Source organism: Tauraco erythrolophus, chromosome 3 (assembly GCF_009769465.1).
Source record: "Tauraco erythrolophus isolate bTauEry1 chromosome 3, bTauEry1.pri, whole genome shotgun sequence".
Taxonomy (NCBI): Eukaryota; Metazoa; Chordata; class Aves; order Musophagiformes; family Musophagidae; genus Tauraco; species Tauraco erythrolophus.
Window position 1 is genome coordinate 75363605 of NC_141467.1, and position 17924 is coordinate 75381528.

General features: G+C 35.8%; 1 protein-coding gene across 3 annotated transcripts in view; it reads left to right on the forward strand.

Moving 5' to 3' along the window:
• WWP1 (WW domain containing E3 ubiquitin protein ligase 1) overlaps nucleotides 1-17924 on the forward strand; it is an 86619-nt gene that overhangs the window by 25669 nt on the left and 43026 nt on the right. Inside the window, exons 3-10 of one of the 3 annotated variants that reach the window (XM_086608719.1) lie at nucleotides 1439-1577; nucleotides 3904-4028; nucleotides 6775-6912; nucleotides 7006-7072; nucleotides 9629-9810; nucleotides 12889-13237; nucleotides 15366-15461; nucleotides 16088-16262. In XM_086608719.1, coding sequence (XP_086464845.1) covers nucleotides 1439-1577; nucleotides 3904-4028; nucleotides 6775-6912; nucleotides 7006-7072; nucleotides 9629-9810; nucleotides 12889-13237; nucleotides 15366-15461; nucleotides 16088-16262 — 1271 coding nt within the window. Of the gene's footprint in view, nucleotides 1-1438; nucleotides 1578-3903; nucleotides 4029-6774; nucleotides 6913-7005; nucleotides 7073-9628; nucleotides 9811-12888; nucleotides 13238-15365; nucleotides 15462-16087; nucleotides 16263-17924 lie in introns of those variants that run through there. The other 2 variants (XM_086608721.1, XM_086608720.1) reach the window with 2 other exon arrangements.

A 17924-nucleotide genomic window follows, 5' to 3' on the forward strand; every position in this document is an offset into this window, starting at 1 on the left:
TAATGACTTTAAACAAAATCAGATCAAGTGGGAAAAACTAAGAGGAAGCTTGATATTATGACTAAATACCTATATTTTAACAAATGTTGCAGTTGCTTTTAGAAAGCAAAGTATAAAGGAAGAAGTAGAGGTTGTTAAAGCTTAAAATATATCATGATTTCAGTTGAAGAAATGTGACCTGTGTGTGAAATTGTTTTTAGTCTTCTAGGTTTAATCTTTCATGGTTATCAAGGCTGCAGTTTCCTTTTATGACACATGACTTGAACTGGACTTTTCAAATGTGAGGGAATTAAGTATGCACCTTTTAATTGAAATTAAGTAAAAGTCCATGGCTGATGCCTTTAGAATCTTGGATGGTTGAATCCTGCCAACTTTTAAGTGACTAATGTATACGTCTCAGAATACTGTAATCCAGAAATGCATAATAGACCTTTTTTGTCTCCCTCTTAGACAGTTTAGTTAACGTCTACTTACTTTTGAATTAGCAAATACTGTACAGAAAAGTGACAGGGAAGGATTATTTCCAACTGGCTGAAAATACTCAGCTTTGCTTTAGTTTGAAAGTGAACCACACTGAAGTATGGGAGGAATGAGAGAAAAGGCGTAGTCAGGAGGTAGGTACAGCTGTGACTCCATTGATGTGGTCTTCTAAAGACATCTGCCTGAAATAGAATTTAAAATGTTAGCGGTTAGGCTGCTGGTGGTTTTTATAGTGACTTCCTCAGCTGAGCGAGGAAGTGGGAGAAGAGATTTGTGTTCAGGAGCACTGAGGACGTCACCAGTGATTCAGAGGTAAAAAATAGCTTATTTACTGTTTCTTAATCATTGAATATTTAGCTGAAACTTTTAAGTTAATTTGCAAAGCTGTTTAAATAGGGGAAATTTGAGAGTTGATTTCTTACTTTTAGTAAACGGATGTGTTAAACCACAGGTTATCCACACAGGTAATACAGGCAAGGAAATGGTGCTCTGTATACAGGCTTTGCTATCCAGGGACATTTTCAAATAGGCCTGAACTGCATATGCTTTCACAACTATATATAATTTTAAAAAAGAAAATCTGCCTGATAATCTCTCAGTTGTATCATACATAGATATTTTCCAGTTAAGGGAAGAGTAAGAAGAACAATGAGAAAATAAACAAAAGAACACATATGATTTTCAGTGTTTATCCCTAAAATAATTGTTGTGCTGTCTCTCCAACCCATCCTGCCAGCACATGGTGAAGAGAATATGTTACGCTTGGGTTCAACGATCCGACAAAGTAGCTTTTGAAAATAAAAACTACCATTTTAGCATTGACCTCTTTATGTTCAGCAGAAGTTGAAAAGATGAGGAATAACATTGCCATGCTGTGTTTCATTCATTGTGTAGGCAGTATGTTTTCTGTTTTTCAGCAACTGTATGCTGTTATAGATAAGGCAATGTATTTTATTAGTTTCTAGTGCCAAACTGAAACGGAAAAAGAATTGGTTTGGAACAACTTTCTACACAGAATTAACTGCAGATGGAGAAATTAAGAAAACAGCAAAATCAAGTAGTTCTTCAAATCCAAAATGGGATGAGCAGCTGACAGTGTAAGTAATTTTTTTTGGTTGTTTAATACTATTTATTAGGCAGACGTTGCAGGCGAATATTTACTAAGCTTGGCTCCCTACATAGTTTTCTCTGGCTGTTGATGACTAAATGCAGACTTAAGATGATATTTATCTCAGATGATTTTTTTTTTTTCTCAATTCCTACAATGTTTTGAAAATATTTTTTGTACAGAGAGTGTTCCTTGCATACAGTTGCTGTACATGATATACTCTTGGTATTTGTTAGTCCTGTGGACAATTCAAGTTTCAAGATTCCTCTCTGGAAGATATTACTCATTGTAACCATGTCATTCTCAGCTTTAAAAGGAAAAAAATCTCAGCTGGATTATAGTAGTTATGAGGAAGGTCACTTTTTCCCTTTAAATTTCCTAAAGAAGGGATACACACACAGAAACAGTTTACTGCAAAGTGACCTTTTTAATCTTGTGATTTAATTTGGTTTAGCTGTGCAACATGTGTAGATAAACCTGAGTAGGACTCTGTGGAGAACTGGCGATCTTGCACTGTGCAGTTGGCTGGAACGCATTATTATACAAGCAAGATTGCACTGCTTCAGATTTCAGTCTGGAAACAACATAGCTACTATCAAGTGGCATTGAGCATGGGCCAGTACGTTTTACAGCATCTGACCTGTCTTTCTGTAATAGCCAGCCTTGTTAGTAGTAGGAACCGTGCCAGGTTCCTGTAACTATCAGTGCTGGGGAGTGGGGAGTGGTACAACATATGTAGCTTTGGGGAGCTGTTTGCTTGGGAACACTTATTAACTACAAACGTGGGCTGAAGCAAGTAGGGTATTCCTGTGCCACGTTTCCCAATGTTTCAGGTTTCATACAGCTTATTACCTCTTTGCAAAATTGCAAAAGAGAATAATGTAGTCTTATACCCGACAATGATTTACAGGAGTTATTATCAGCACAAGTACAGAGCCATCAGTATATTCACAGAAACCAGAGTTTTTGTTGGGGAAGCGGGTTTGATTTGGCAGGATTTGGTGAGCTGATAGAAATGAGGTAATTTGGCATGCACAGCACAGCCAGACAGACTTGTTCTATCATCAGTATTACCTACTTAAGATCATATCCTTATATATGTAAGGTATTCTGACTCCCTCCTTCCTCTGGCTGTTGGAATGGTATTATTGCTTAAGTTGCCCAGTCTCTTTGAGGATAAGTGAACTCTCTGGCTTACCAAATTCTACTCACTTCTCAGGGTCTGCATGAGCACCAGCAATATACTCTCTGTGTGTAGGTGATTTTTTTTTTTTTTTTTTGTTGAACTGGTCTTTTAGTAAGACTTCCAAGGCAGCCATTCAAAATGCAAAAATATATTTGCTGACGGGTTTCAGAAAAAAAAGATGGACATTTTCCAACATGTTCAAGTTACTATAAAGCTAGCCCTGTTGTTGGGAGGGTGAAAGTTGTTTTTAGTATTGTTTTCATCAATGCTGGTATAACTTTCTGTATCCAATACTGATGGATATGTGGCCTTTGACTTTTTGCAGTACAGTGATTCTACTCCGTTTTTCACAGCCTGGAGCACTCTTGCAGTACTAGACCCTGTACTACAAAACTTACTCTCCAGGACCTAGCATAGCTTCCTGTTTTCCTTCTTGAGCAAGGGAGAGATCACTGCCAAAGGTTATCATAATATTATTGGATTTGGGTCCTTTACCTTTCTGCTTCCCTCAATTTTTACTTTAGCTCCATAATTTGATTTTTCCCCTCTGATTTCTGTGAGTATGCCTTATGGTTTTATATATATTTGTGGATTCACAAATAATGTTTTATCAACACTTTCTTGGTAAGCTGACACCTATTAAGTGGGTTATTCCTGCTTGCAAGTAGGTGATCGGTTGCTTTTTACTTTTTTAAAAAATATTTAGTATTTTTCGTTTTAATGACAGACAAATATACTTACCACCTTTTTCTCCACATTTAGTAATGTGAGTTTTTAGTTCGAATTCTGGAATAGTGAGGAAAAAGGAAAATATGTCTTTCATAAATAAAGTAAGATATGTTTTATATAGCTGAGACTTGAGCTTACTGTAGGTTATTCTTATACTCCTCGAATTCCTTATGCTGTCATAGTAATGCACTTTAAGTTTGATCTTAAGATAAATATCACAGTGTTTGCAGTTCTTAGTTAAAAATTTCCCCTTGTAGTACAAAAACTTCCTTCAGTTAATTAGTATCAAGAAATACAATAACTATGAGAAAGTGAATTAAGTTCAAATACTCCTCTAATAACAAGAAGAAATACTTTAAAATCTGTATCTATTTTTTAAAAAAATGTATTTTATATGCAGGAATGTGACTCCACAGACTACGCTGGAATTTAGAGTGTGGAGCCATCACACTTTAAAAGCAGATGCTTTATTAGGAAGAGCCACTGTAGACTTGAGACAAGCTTTGGAAATACACAATAGAAAATGTAAGTTGTCTTGAAGGATATTTTGAATAAAGTAGAATTATTATTACTAATCTATATATGAAACTGGCAACCAGACTACTAACTATATATGTAACTACAACTGACTTTCAGTTGATGTCTTTACTTGTCTCTTCTAGAGATGTCGGTGCTGTTGAGAGCAATTTAAATGTAACGATGGGATATAGTAATCGTGAAACAAACATTAGAGTATGAGTTACTACAAATTAAGTAAAAGCAGAAGTGATTAAATACAATGTTTTGTGGCAAATTAGTAACTAATTTACTAGAAGATCTGTTTTAAACCTGATTAAAAAAAAAGTCTAAATTTTCAGAAAAGCAATGTAATTTTTCATGTTTACTTTCTCTGGAGTCACTAATAGGCTAGATATTTTTCTCTTATAATTTAGCTGCCCAGATTAGTGAAACAATTGAGAACTTCCTTTTAGTACATTAGAGATTGCTGTGTATTATATAACTTCTAATTTTGTCTTTAATAGAATTAAAACAGGTCTTCTTTATCTGATTTGCATTTTACAATTTTTTTCACTAGTACAAGAAGATGGTGAATCCACACTTTAAATTCCACTCTATAGTGGCAGTAAAATTCCAGCTAAACCAATCTCTAACCTTTCTCACAAGTTAGATATACAAACCTGAGAGCTCTTTTTAGGGAGGTGAGGGGAAAGGAGAGCTGGAAGACAGGTTCATTTTTCTGATTCTTACAGAAAATTGAAACAGAATTCAAAATCAAGTGGCATTTCTTCAGCAGTATTCTAGAGGTTTTGCCCAAAATTCCATAGTTAAGCAGAAAAATTGCTTCTTTTTAAAATTAAAATAAACTGTACCGAAGAAACTGGGTTGTAATAATGATAGCAAAAAAAGTTAATATTTTAGTTATTTCTAACAAAATAGTTAATATTTTATTACTTTAGATCCAGGGCATGTAGGATCCAGCAACTTGGCAAATTTTTTCAGGGAATGGTTGACTGAGTTAGCTGTACATTGCACCAAAAGTAATAAATGTGTGATGTTTCTGATTTGGGCAAGTCAGCAGTTTGACACAGACCAGATTATCCAAGAATTCAGTGGTAGAATAATCTGATTGGTATCCTTCAGTTGTTCAGTTATTGTTACCTAATCTAAAATGCAGCACTTGAAAGGCTCTCTGCTAAAGAAAATTTAAAAGAGGAGTCCTGTAAATGCAGAAACTTCGGAACTAGTGCTGTTACCTTCTCCTGCTAAACACCACTAGTATTGAATTGCTGCCCACATCCCTTCCGGCTTTCTTGCTAGCTCAGGTGGACTATAGCCAACTGGTGATCTGGTTTGGATAGATAACCTGTCAATAGAGCAGAAGCTAAACTGATTACCCTTTGCAGAAATGATGATTTATAAATATATTAATTTAAAAACTCAATGGTAGGCTAGTTTCTTCTTTCTCTCAGGTAGTATCATTTTCCAAAATGCAGATTGTTAAATCAGTAATTCTGTAGATCTAGGAGCTTTGTGCTTGCTAAAAATAAAAGCAATTTAAATTACTTTGAAAGCCATTGTAATGTAGCAGTGGATGTCTGCTAGTGGCTGCTGCCCAACTACACTGTTGAACCTTCTCTTTAAAGTAACAGCTTGTGGGTATTTGGCAATAGCTTATTGTACCCTTCCCTGTTTTCATGTTTATTGTTCATTTATGAGATATATTAAGAATGACAAAAATAAGGAAATGCTAGTTTAATGCAGAGAATTGCACAGTGAGCTTTAACTTTAACTTGGAATGCTATCTTATGGAGGGAAGTATGGTGGTATGTCTTGAAAGTTAATCTTTTAATCTGAGACCACAAGTACTAATAGGCCTTAACCATTTTAACCTGATTTATGTGAACTCATAGCTGACTGTGTTTGGATTTATGACATGTAGCTTTAACTGCTGTACTAGTTAATAGTTGATTTAGAAAGAATTATGCAGCATCCACAGCATGTTTTACTTCTGGGTTATGTATGTGTCTCTACAAATGTGTGCATTGCTTATCAGTCTTATTGAATTCTTTTACTGCACCATGTACACATTTTTTTTTTTTTATATCTCAATTAGCTCGAAGTTTCTTTCGGTGAAAAAAGTTTCTAATTGAATTTTCATTACTTGAGGTATCCTCTCTGTTACTGTTTAATCCTGGGAGTTGGGATCTATGAAAATGCTAGTAAGGATTTACTAAAAGTAATTTCTAAATTGAGGAAGGGCTCTGTGCAGTCTTTGCATTTACTTCCTCAAAGTGATGTTCTTTTCAGTGGTATTTTAGAATTAGTTTTGGAAGGTGATATGAGAAATGGTCATAGCCTCTGGTTGTAGAGTGAGGTTCCCCAGGACTTGTAATATTTGGATGTGTAGTTCAAAAGTCGTTTGACTTTTAGCCTTCTCGTGTTGTGTAAGTAGTGCATAATTTCAAAAGGGCTTAGTGGAAACAGCAAACCTGAGAAATTGTTAATAGCAAGGTACTGAAACTGTGTGGATCCTATCGCATACCTACAGAATATACTATGTAAATAGCCAATTTATTTTTACAATAAAACTGTGCTTTTACCCACAGCAGATAAAAAATTTACACAGCCCCTTAGTGATTTCAGTTTTGTACAGCTAAGTACGTGTATCACATTTTGTGTTCAAAGTCTGTTTTGATGTTGTTTAGAATTTAATCTTTCCTTTATCCCTTCTCTCCTTCCCTCCCCCTACCCACCCCAAATCCGTTTTTAGTGGAGAAGGTGAAAGAACAGTTGAAACTCTCTTTGGAAAACAAGAGTGGCATGGTGCAAACAGGTGAACTGACTGTTGTGCTAGATGGTTTGGTTGTTGAACAAGAATCTCTTACAAATCTCAGTTCATCAGCAACCAGTAAGTTAAAATAATTAAATCAGATGGTAATATTTTGATTAAGATTTCAAACAGATATAATAAAATATTTCTACTGAATTTGTTTCTTACCAGTAGAAGTTCAGCAAAATGGCGAGGCTGTGCATGAAAACAGAGATGCTTCAGCAAGAAGTGCATCCAGGTTGGATTTTTTTTTGTGTTTTACACTATATGAAGTATATTAGCAAATTTATCAGTGGAAAGGTTTGGGTTGTTTGTGTGGGTTTTTTTTTTTTTTTTGTGTGTTTTTTTTTTGTTTGTTTTGTTTTTTTTTTTTGAAAGAGATTTTTAACTGTCAAGCCCTAAATTATGTTACCACAGGTTTTGGAGACATTACTTGTATGATAATTACATAATTTAGCTCAAGAAGAATTAAATTTACAACTCTGTTCTTCCTCTGCTGGTAGAGTCTGCACTGCACTACTTTATCATTGCCTCTTGGATGTGTAGCCCTCTGAACATGAAAATTCAGCTGATCGGAGGTCTGCTAAATGCTGCAGCAGAGATTATGGGAGCAGTGGTTCAGTGTGGTTTTTTGTGTACTTAGTCCATTTGTTTTCTTGTGCTGTTTAAGAAATGCTTCTATTAATGCCTACCAACTTGTTGCAATGTACCATCTGAAGGAAGGAAGAAGGAAAAAAAGCTGAAATTAATTACCCCTCACCCAGTTCCTTTTTAAGGTCATGACCAGGAATTTGTTGGAGAGACTTGTATTGAGTTTAGGAAGCAGTATTCAGAACACTGAAGCAAAGAGTTTGCGTGCTTCAACCTGAAGTGACAAGAAAAAGGCTTTGGGATCAATTTAGAGCTTTGGTTTTGGCTTCTCTGTTTTTATACCAACTCAAGGGCTGCCTGGAGAAAAGCAGGATTAGATTGTTTGCCTTCTCACCACTAGTGAGTTGAATAGGTCAACACAGAATGGTTTGGATTGGAAGGGACCTTAAAGATCACCTAGTTCCAACCCTTTATGGCACACCAAGGCAGGGACACCTTCTACTAGATCAGGTTGCTCAAAGCCTCATCCAACCTGGCCTTGAACACCTCCAGGGATGGGGGCATCCACAACTTCTCTGGTCAACCTGTTCCAGTGTTTCACCACCCTCATTGTGAAAAATTTATCCCTTAGATCTAATCTAAATTTATCTTCTTTCAGTTTGAAGCCATTGCCCCTTGTCCTGTGACTGCACGCACTTGTATGGTCGCTCACCCTTTTGCCTTAGTTGTGAATACTGCTTCCTAAACTCAATACAAGTCTCTTAAAGAAATTCCTCATCACGACCTCAGCATTCACATCAATTTAATGTTACCAGCCTGCTCAGTTACCTTGCAATGAACCACTTTCTCTTCAAGTTCTTGACACATGATGAACTAACAAAACATAGAGTTGCTATGTATTTGAGTGACAGGGGCACATTCATCCTTGTCAGCTTGACTTGGTTCTTTTTTTGAATATGTGGAAATTTGTCTCTGTTCCCCCATGGGTGCCCAATATGAGGGAGCAAGGATAAAAAGTTGCTTCTCCTCAGTTTTCGTTGGAAGGGTTTGAGAATGTTAAAAGTGGTTTGAAACACATCTGCATACCATTTTGAAACAGTAGCAACAATCATTTGTTTTCAGTCAGCTGTTGTTGCTGGAGGTGTGGCTTTTACTGGGATCCTGCTTTTGATGTTGATATTTTGATTGCAGGAGTTTTCTGAACAACTATCCAGGAGTTTTGATTTACAGTTTTAAAATTGAGAGATGAAGGAAAGTTTTAAGTTAGCTTCTGTGCATGTTTTTGGGAAGCAAATTTGGTTTGTAGTCTAGAGGTGAAAAGGGATAATACTTTAATTCTCTGTTTATACTACTCCTTTGGATTTGGGTGAGGTAGCATGGAAATGCTGCTTCTTCCTTTCTTACTCTGCAAAGTAGGGCTTCTAGCAATTCTCATATTTTTTGTCATGTTTAACTTCTCTCTAATTTTTAGCCTTTACTCCTTGAGATGAGGAGTTGGCATTGAATGTAATTTTCACAATATTGCCTCTGTTGGGTGACTTTAAGCATTTTGGGATAGATTTAAGTAAAAACATTGTAATTGACCAAGACTTTCCACTCACAAGCCCTTACACTGCATTTATTTCCATGTGGCCTTATAGACATAGGGTTACCGATGTGTCTGTCCTCATGATGTCCCATCCTGCCTATGCATAGAGAAGCTCATTTTCCTCTTACTGAGGGACAGTTTGGTTACTTTCTTATGTTATACCTAGAATAAGTTTTGGAGATATGACAAACAAAACCAATTGTTCCACTTGCTTAGAGGGAGAAAAAGTTTTCTTGCTCATAGCTGTGCTTTGGAAGGGTACCTTAGGCAGTTTTGGAAGATGTGTAAGGCACATCAGCCTGCCCAGCTCAATTCTAATATATCATTACAAGTTAAAGATGAAGTAGAAATGGAAAATCTTAGGTACCTGTTTTAAGTATCTGAAATCCTTAAAACCAAAATTTACCTTGTATTGCTTCATTGTTTTGGTCTTGCACTTGACTGTTATCTAGGCTGCAAACATTGTGTTATAAACTGTCGTGAATTTACTTCCATTTCTTTCTTTGGTTTTTTTTGATGTAGCGTACACATGATGTAGTGTAGTATTTGATTTAGTTGCATAACTATTTAACATGTTGTTTGTAGTAACCTACATGATCTTTTATTTTTACCAAGATCTGCTTGTGACATCTCTAACGGGATAGACAATCAAGTACCTTCCAACTCTGTAGTAGAGAATGTGTTCTGTATAGAAGCTGTTAATGGAGACAGCACACCATCTCCTACTCATGTTGCAGCCAGACCCAAAAATACACCAGTACCAAAACCACTTTCAGCTCAGCCTGTCGACAGCACTGGTAAGAACGGGAGAGTTATGAAACATGCTCCATAAGGCTTTTTTATCTGGTTGAAATGTACCTGAAGTTGGAGCCACTTTTTCTATATGTTTTTTGTTAGATTTCAGAAATACTGAAACGACATTTCTGGGCTTGAATTTATAATCTTATGTGTCCACTTCTGTGAATTTTTCTGGAGTAGATCCATTCTTAAATGTACTAACTTTCATACTTTTCCATCAGTCCTCTGATGAAGAAAGATGTAAAGCATCCAAAGCTTCCATTACTGTGTCCCATATGACTAAACCATATTACAGATTGTCTGGAGGAAAAAATCAGATTATTTCACAATTAATTTGAGTAACTATAGTTAAGGGTTTTTTTTGCCATTAGATAAATCTGATTTTTAGCACTGTCAGGGAGCTGCTGTGTTCTGAGTTGAGGTACATTGCAGGCTTCCTTGCCTTCCATTATTTCAAAGTGTATGCTGTTTCAAAACAGGTGTTGGCCAATACTAAATTTCAATTTCCTCTTAAACACAAAACTTTGTAACATTCAGTACGGTAAAAGAAGTGAAAAGGGAGTTGTCTTTAATTTTTATTCCTCTGGCAAAACTTTGCATCTAATAATGACTGTGCTTTCTCAGCACTTTCTGCTTTTTTTTTTTTCCAGCTGTTTGAGAGAGATTACAGTGATAGGAGAGGAAGAAGATGACCTTGAATAGAAATAGGCAAGCTGTTAACAGTACAACAGAGACTGTCAAACTTTCTGTAATAGATTAGAAAATGTGGGTATGGTGGGAAGATAGCAGAAACAATTATGAACTTTAAAAGGTAATAATTAAATTAAGCCTTCTCTGAAGCTTTTCTCTATTTGGAGAACTTGAATTTGATTCCTGTCTCTTTTCGGTTGAAGGCCAGAGGGCATATATATTATTTAGCCATTGCTCCCTTTTTCTTCAATAGTGGAGAGATCCATTTGAAATCTGTATTAGGATAGGGTAATTGCAAAAATAATTGATTTGTTCAAATAATAGTATTGATGAAATCATCACTGAGCTTGCACTGAGGCACTGAAATAACAGTTTCAACTACTACACAGGTTGGTGGAGGCTTTTTTAAGGCAAGGCTATATAAAATGGGTCTCCAGCATTTGTTGATGACAGACTTTTTTTATTTTCCCACTGTTGTGTGTAGCAGGATTGTAATTTCAGGTAATGCCAGAATTGCTGTTTTAGATCTAATTGTTGAGGTAATCAGCTGATGTAATGTTTTATAGATCTGTTTTGGAGATCGGCTTACTGAAAGAGCTGATGATTTGTCAGTCATTTTGCTTCTAACTTTGTTATGTAGTCCTATTCACTCTTTCATGTGCATGAATTGAATGGTTTTTTTTTTTAGCGAAAGCTGAAATTTCAGTTGGCTTTTTTCCTGTTTAAGTAAAATTGTTGCTAGTTAAAGCAGAAGTTTGAAGAAACTTGATCAGATTGTCTGTAGTTATGATTTTTTTTTTTTAATGCCATGTTTTACGTTTGCTTGAAATAATACAAAGTCTTGACATATCTTGATGTAGTTAACCTGGTTTTGTGAACTGGGAGTAGTCATGTATTACACTGGAAGAGTTGTGTTCAAACAGCAATCTTTACAGATCTTACAAATCTGCTGCTGCCTGTAAAATCATGCTTATTGTTATGCGTATTGAGAAAATTTTTATGGCCCAGTGATAATTCCTTAAAGAAACTGGCTCGCTACTTTAAATAAATTGCTGATAACAGTTGTATTGTTTGTAATGCTTTGACCTGCTTTTCTAACAGTCTGGGAAAGAAGTAGTTGCTGACATTATATACATGTTGCAAGTACTAAGTAGAATCTAGCTATTCTTCTGTTTTGAAGAGTGTTATACAGAATTAAAGTAAATGAAGTCTTTAAAATGATGGAACAGCATTTTCTAGGCACTAGTCTAGAACTGAATTGTGCAAATCTGTATCAATAAGGTTATAAGTATATAGCAATTGTATCGGCCTCAGTCCTTACAATTGTAAGCTGATAGTATGCTGTTAGAAAATTACTTGAAGTCTATGTTGCATATTATATTTAGTCTTGTAGAAGAATAGTTCCTACTCTAGAAGAGGTACAAACTGGTAAGTTTAAATAGAATTGTCACTGTCTGGTGTTGATTAGTGGTGTAGAAAATGAAAGCTGTGAATGATGTTGCATTGATTTTAATAGGGCCTTGACTTTTAATAGGAGTCCTACTGACTGCCATGCCTGATTTTGCTTGCCTAAGACAAGGTCTTGTTGAGCTGAGGTACTGTTCTGTTAAGCTCTGCAGATGATTGGTATTGACGCATTGTTGGCCAAGTAGGCTTGGGAGTAAATAAAGCGCTTTTATGAGATTATGCTTGCTTGAGTTGGATGACATTTGTATTGTTCTTTAAAAGACAGAAATTGTTTTACTTTGTGATTCTAAAATATTTTTTTCAGTCATTGAACTATGTAAATTACGTTAGCCAAATAGTAATTTTAATATTTTAATGCTTCTTTTGGAGGGGGCTTTTTTTTCCAAGTCATACACAGTTGGTTTTTGCTTAATTGTAGGGTTCTATACCTCAACTCAGAAAAAGGAAAAAAAAAAAAAATCATCTGTAAGATCTGCTTCTTAGTTTTCCAAGTTCCACAGAGTTATTTATCTCTTAATATTTTTCTTTCATGTCATACTATTCAAGATTATTTTCTGAAATTGGCATAAGTTTAAAGTTTCAAAGCAAATAAAGCGGTACTGTTTTCTGGAAAGCAGATGAGTACCTTTTGCTAATCTAAAGAGTAAGGTATAACATTGAGTTGACCAAGATATGCAGAAACTAAGAAATTACCTTTGCAGGAAAGTATAGAGAGTGGCTTGCAGACTTTAAGTTTTAATTACAGCTTTACCTGAGGCAGGTGAATTGTGACCTTTTGTCATCTTAGACAAAAATGGTGCTTATGGCATATAGTTGTGACTTAAACGCATTCTTTCTGTGTTGTTTACTCCAAAAGTTGGTCTGAAAAGCAAATCTCATCAGATTCTGATACACAAATGTTCTTATTTCCCATTTCTCAGTTAATGGCGAGTCATCCGCCTCTGCACCAGAAGCTGGTAATTCTTCTGTCTCTGAGGCTCAGATAGGTTCAGTCGAAGCTCCCATGTCTTCAGATTGTACTAGCACTACAGCAGAACCTCAGTCAACACCAGAAGCTACTAGCTGTTCTGAAAGCCACACTTCTGCATTACCTGTTGTGTCTGCTGGACTAGAACCTACAACTGCAACAGACTGTGCTCAATCTAATGCTAGAAACAGTATAGCAGCAGATGCGGCAAAACCAAGGGAATCCTCCTCCACCTCAAGTGCATCTACAGAACCTGTAAGACAGCAGCCTGGTAGTGCCAGCACAGAACCTTTGCCACCAGGGTACGTGGGCTTGATTTTAATGCTGTAACTGTGTTTCGTCTGAACATGCATATAAAGAAACAGAAATGTAATTCTATGCTGGGATTGCCAGATGCAGGTCAGTTGGCTGAGACAGGGTTATTTGATCTAAAATGGGGTTTGTACTGCTGCTATAACTGGCTAGTGGCTCTTGTCTCAAAAGGTAACAACCAAAAACTGATTTGCTGAGACAGTGTTGTGATCTAAGTAGACAAACTCTTAGGCATTATAGACATGAAGACTTTTAATTTGATATATTCAAACTTATTTGGGTCATAATTTATTACTCCTTTGGTTCTTGACCTATGAGAATATGGTAGGGACCAAAGTACAGAGAAGTAAAAAATTAATGAACTAGTCTGGAAGTATTTGTAGGTGCTTGCTGTGTAACGATTAGATCAATAATGTTAAAGCTAAAAATACAAATTTGAAGTGTATGCATGTGCTCAGAATACCTAGAAACTTTTAAGTCTACTAGACCCTTAGAAACTACTTCCATAGTCCTAAACCTTAAATGTAAAATTAAAGATATGCTTAGACATTAAAAGAAAATATATTGCATGTTCAAACATATATATCGATCTTAAAATTTTTTTGTAGATGCTTTCATGTTTGGGTGAAAAGGTGCCTTCAGTAACTAATTGGAAATACTGACATTTCTGTAATATTCTAAATATTAACTATTTTAGCATTTTCTGAACACAGAAACTGTTTCTTAATCCGAAGTGTATATACCCTGTATCATTGTAGCTGATCTTTCAGACAGCCTGTCTTGTACCTGCTCCCTCTGAAGGAGGTTCAGTAAGTTGTTAGTGACACTTCACTTGAGTTTCAGCAGTTGGATAAACATGAAAACAAGCATATTAAAAGATAGAAATATTGTGTATATGTGTGTGTGTGTGTGTATATATACACACACACTCTGGGGAAGAGTTACAAAGTTTTTAATTTTCAGTTGCTTTGAAAATGGAAGCTCTTTATAGGTGGGAATTCCTGGGGTCATCCGTCCTCCACACATTGTTTTTTCCAAATGCATTGTATGCGTTCCATTGAGGACAGGGTCATGAGTTCCAGGTATAGCGCACACTATGGCCAAATGCATTTTTTCATTATTCCTCCCTCATCATGTTTCTATGGGGTTTTTTTTTGGTGGTTCCCTCTGCCCCCCTCATGTCTAGTTGTCTCCATTGTGTTTAGCCCTAGTAACACTGTAATGTGCTGATGCTCCTCTCTCATCTTCTTGTAATCTTAGCATTTCACCTCTTGAACTGCAAAAAACAATTTTTAGGAGTTTTATAGGATACTCTGTAATAGTGAGGTCAAATCCTATAAGTAGCAGGCAAGGTGTTTTGCCTAAGTTTTTAGGAGCTAGTTAATTATGTATATAAGAGAAACAAACATATACCTAATGCAAGCAAAGGCTTAAGCTTTTTGTCTAACATTCCTGATTTCCTCTCCCATTTATAAATACTTTTATTGCAATATGGCAGTTCTTTGCAGCATGAAACCTCAATTGCTTCTAATGTTTGGTCCTCTCTCCATCTTTGATGTAAGTTTGCTTTGCAACTAAAACTGAAGAAATAGCCCCCAGGGATATCAGATAGAGAATTTACCAGGATAGGAAATAGAAACACAGGAAAACTATCTGATAGCACACATTTCAGGTTCACTCTGAAAGATCCTGTTGTTTGTTGGAAATAGGGAACAGTGCTTGAAAAAGTAAAGTCCTTTTTTTTGAGAGAGGCATGTACTTGGGAATGCAAAGAATGCATCTCTAAGCACTTTTTGAATGAGGTTATTTTAGCATCCAAGTGTTGAGCAGATAATTAGTTGATTTTATTTTCAGGTATGTTAAATAGAGTTTGAAAATGCTTGTGAATATTGATGTATGCTCATTTTATGCACCAAGTCACTTAAAGAAGTCTTTATGGTGATATCGGTTCGAGTGGTAACTGATAGGTATTCTAGTGTGTTTTCTTTGGTGCTTTAGAATAAGTTTTGGATCATAGTATTTTCATTCAATACCAGGGTATATTTTTGGCTTAGTGGGAAAAAAGTCCTAATGAAGCATTTTCACCTTGACTTAAATGAAAGTCTTTTTATCTTGAAGGTGGGAGCAAAGAAAGGATCCTCATGGTAGAACCTATTATGTTGATCACAACACACGAACTACAACATGGGAAAGACCACAGCCCTTACCTCCTGGGTAATGTAGACCTTTGTGATTTAAAGATGATAGAAGTACTATTATTTTGTTTGTTTGTTTGGTGCAGGAAAAATACCAGCTTTTATAAGCAAATCATTGAATCTGTATTACACATCATATATTAAGAAATTCTAGCTTTTAGTTTATTTAGAATTATATTAATTGCAGCTGTTGTTATAGGAACGATGGTACTGTGTATGTTGCTTGTTCTGATCACTTGTTCAAATACAGCTACTAAATTATTTTGTTCTTCTTTAAAACTTAAGCATTAAAAAACGCACATTTGACCACCTTTATTTAGGTGGCACCACTAGGTGTGGTGTGCTGGTTCCAAACCTCAGATTTTCAGGCTAAGTGAAACCTGCCAACATTGCTTAGCGTCACAGGAATTTACAAAGTTGGGAATGAGGTGGCAGAGAGCTGAGCATCCTATTGCTTAAAGTCTATGTTTGCTCAATGTGGCTGTCCTTCTATGAGTAAAGTTAGAGAGTGCTTTTGTGTGCTTTAGAAATTAAAGTCATGTCTGTGACTCCAGTGCTTCATTCAAGTACTGTCTAGGAATTCAGCATAAAAAGAAAATTAGTTATGTAGTATTACTGAATGTTAACATTTGTGTTTCTTGAAAGCTGGGAAAGAAGAGTTGATGATCGTGGGAGAGTTTACTATGTGGACCACAACACCAGAACAACAACGTGGCAGCGACCAACAATGGAATCAGTCAGGAACTTTGAGCAATGGCAATCTCAACGGAATCAACTGCAGGGAGCTATGCAACAATTTAACCAACGATACCTCTATTCGGTAACTTTTACATAAAATTTAAAAATAAGTAAAGAGGTATAGATATACTTCTTGTTCTGACTTTTTCTAAAGTGATTTCGTAACTATTCAACTATATGTGTTATGGGATATTTGGCAGAAGTAATGCAGATTCAGATTCTGTTGAAAAATGTTAACAAAAATTGTTCTTAAAGGCAAAAAGTACTCCCTTCTGAATCTGTTCCCTAACTTGAGCGTTGTGTACTGCATGATATTTAAGGCTTTTAACAACAGTAGTAAGAGGTAAAATTAAAGCAGACTCTTAACTGAAAAGGAACGTAAAAGCTGAGTTACGGGCATTCTGAACGTTAAATGGCCTTCAAAACTGTTTTAGTGATTAGAAATCATTCATTAGTACAGGTGGCAATTCTTTTATTTTGAACTCATTCTGAAGCTTATGCACCTGGTTCAGCTCTGGAATTTCCTACATGGTTTTCCATTTCTCTCAGGTAGTTGCTTGCTTACTTCTGCCTGAAGAAAATATCATGAGTAGCTTCAAAGAAGATATTTCTTGAGACAGATTTTTTTTTTTTTTTCTGTGACTGGTTAAATAGGATAGTTGCTTATTCAGAGTTAAGAATGATGGTGCTTCCATGTCACTGTCACTCTAAATAGTCCATTTTAAGAATATTTTATGGTCTCTTAAAGATCCAATCCCAGAGACCTAGTAAGTGATAAGTAGCAAAGCTGGAGTGTTTTAAAGAAAAAAACATTGAAGTACAAGTCTGAACAGCTTCATTGGACTAGAACTGGAACTTTTAATGCAAATCCAAGAATCACAGCTGAAACCCACCAAGCCGAGAACTCTCGCTGAGCAATTTTCTGTACTTGTGTACTACTTTGATCAGTTGCTTAAACATCTAGGAAAACTCATATCAGGTCTCTGCCTATATAGCAGTTTATAAGTGAGATTGTAATTTATTTTTTGGGAAAAAGAGAATTAATACTTTGAGTGAGTAAGAGAATGTTTCAATTACCTTGAATGGTCAAAGCTAAACTATTGTGAAGAGAGAAAAATTAATAGGATGTAGTTATTTTAGTTACTTTTATTTTTACCTGAGTTAATATATTGTACTCCTTTTGGTATTGAATCTGGATCATCGCATGCCACTACCTAGTGTTTCAGTGTGTTCTGTTAAATATGCACTAGCCAGCAGCCACACACAGATCCTTGGACCCATTAATATCGGAAATCTCTGAATCAAACCACCATTTAGTTCTTTGGCAGACATAATTTTCTGTTGTGCATTATTCTCTTTGTACTCACCACAGAGAAGACTTTGGTTGCAGGGTCATTGTGACTGTATAGTTTCCAAAAGCAGAAAACGATAGTTCTCTGTTCACATCTAGTAGCTGGTGGCCAAATCAAAGAGACAGCTTGATTTTGAGTCTAACTATTGCATTTTCTTCTGATCCTTGCTCTGTTTCTGTTTCACAGGAAAAATATCATAGCTTTTTTTTTTCCTGAATTTGCTGTTGCAAACTCTTAAGTGGATTTGAGATTTTTGGATTGCAAATGCTCTATAAAGCAGTATTAGTAGCAAGGTGATCCTTAAGATACTCTTTGGAACATATAGATTGGTTTCCATATATTAAAATTACATTCTGCACAAAAAAGAAAAAGAATTTTAGCATCCAAAAGAT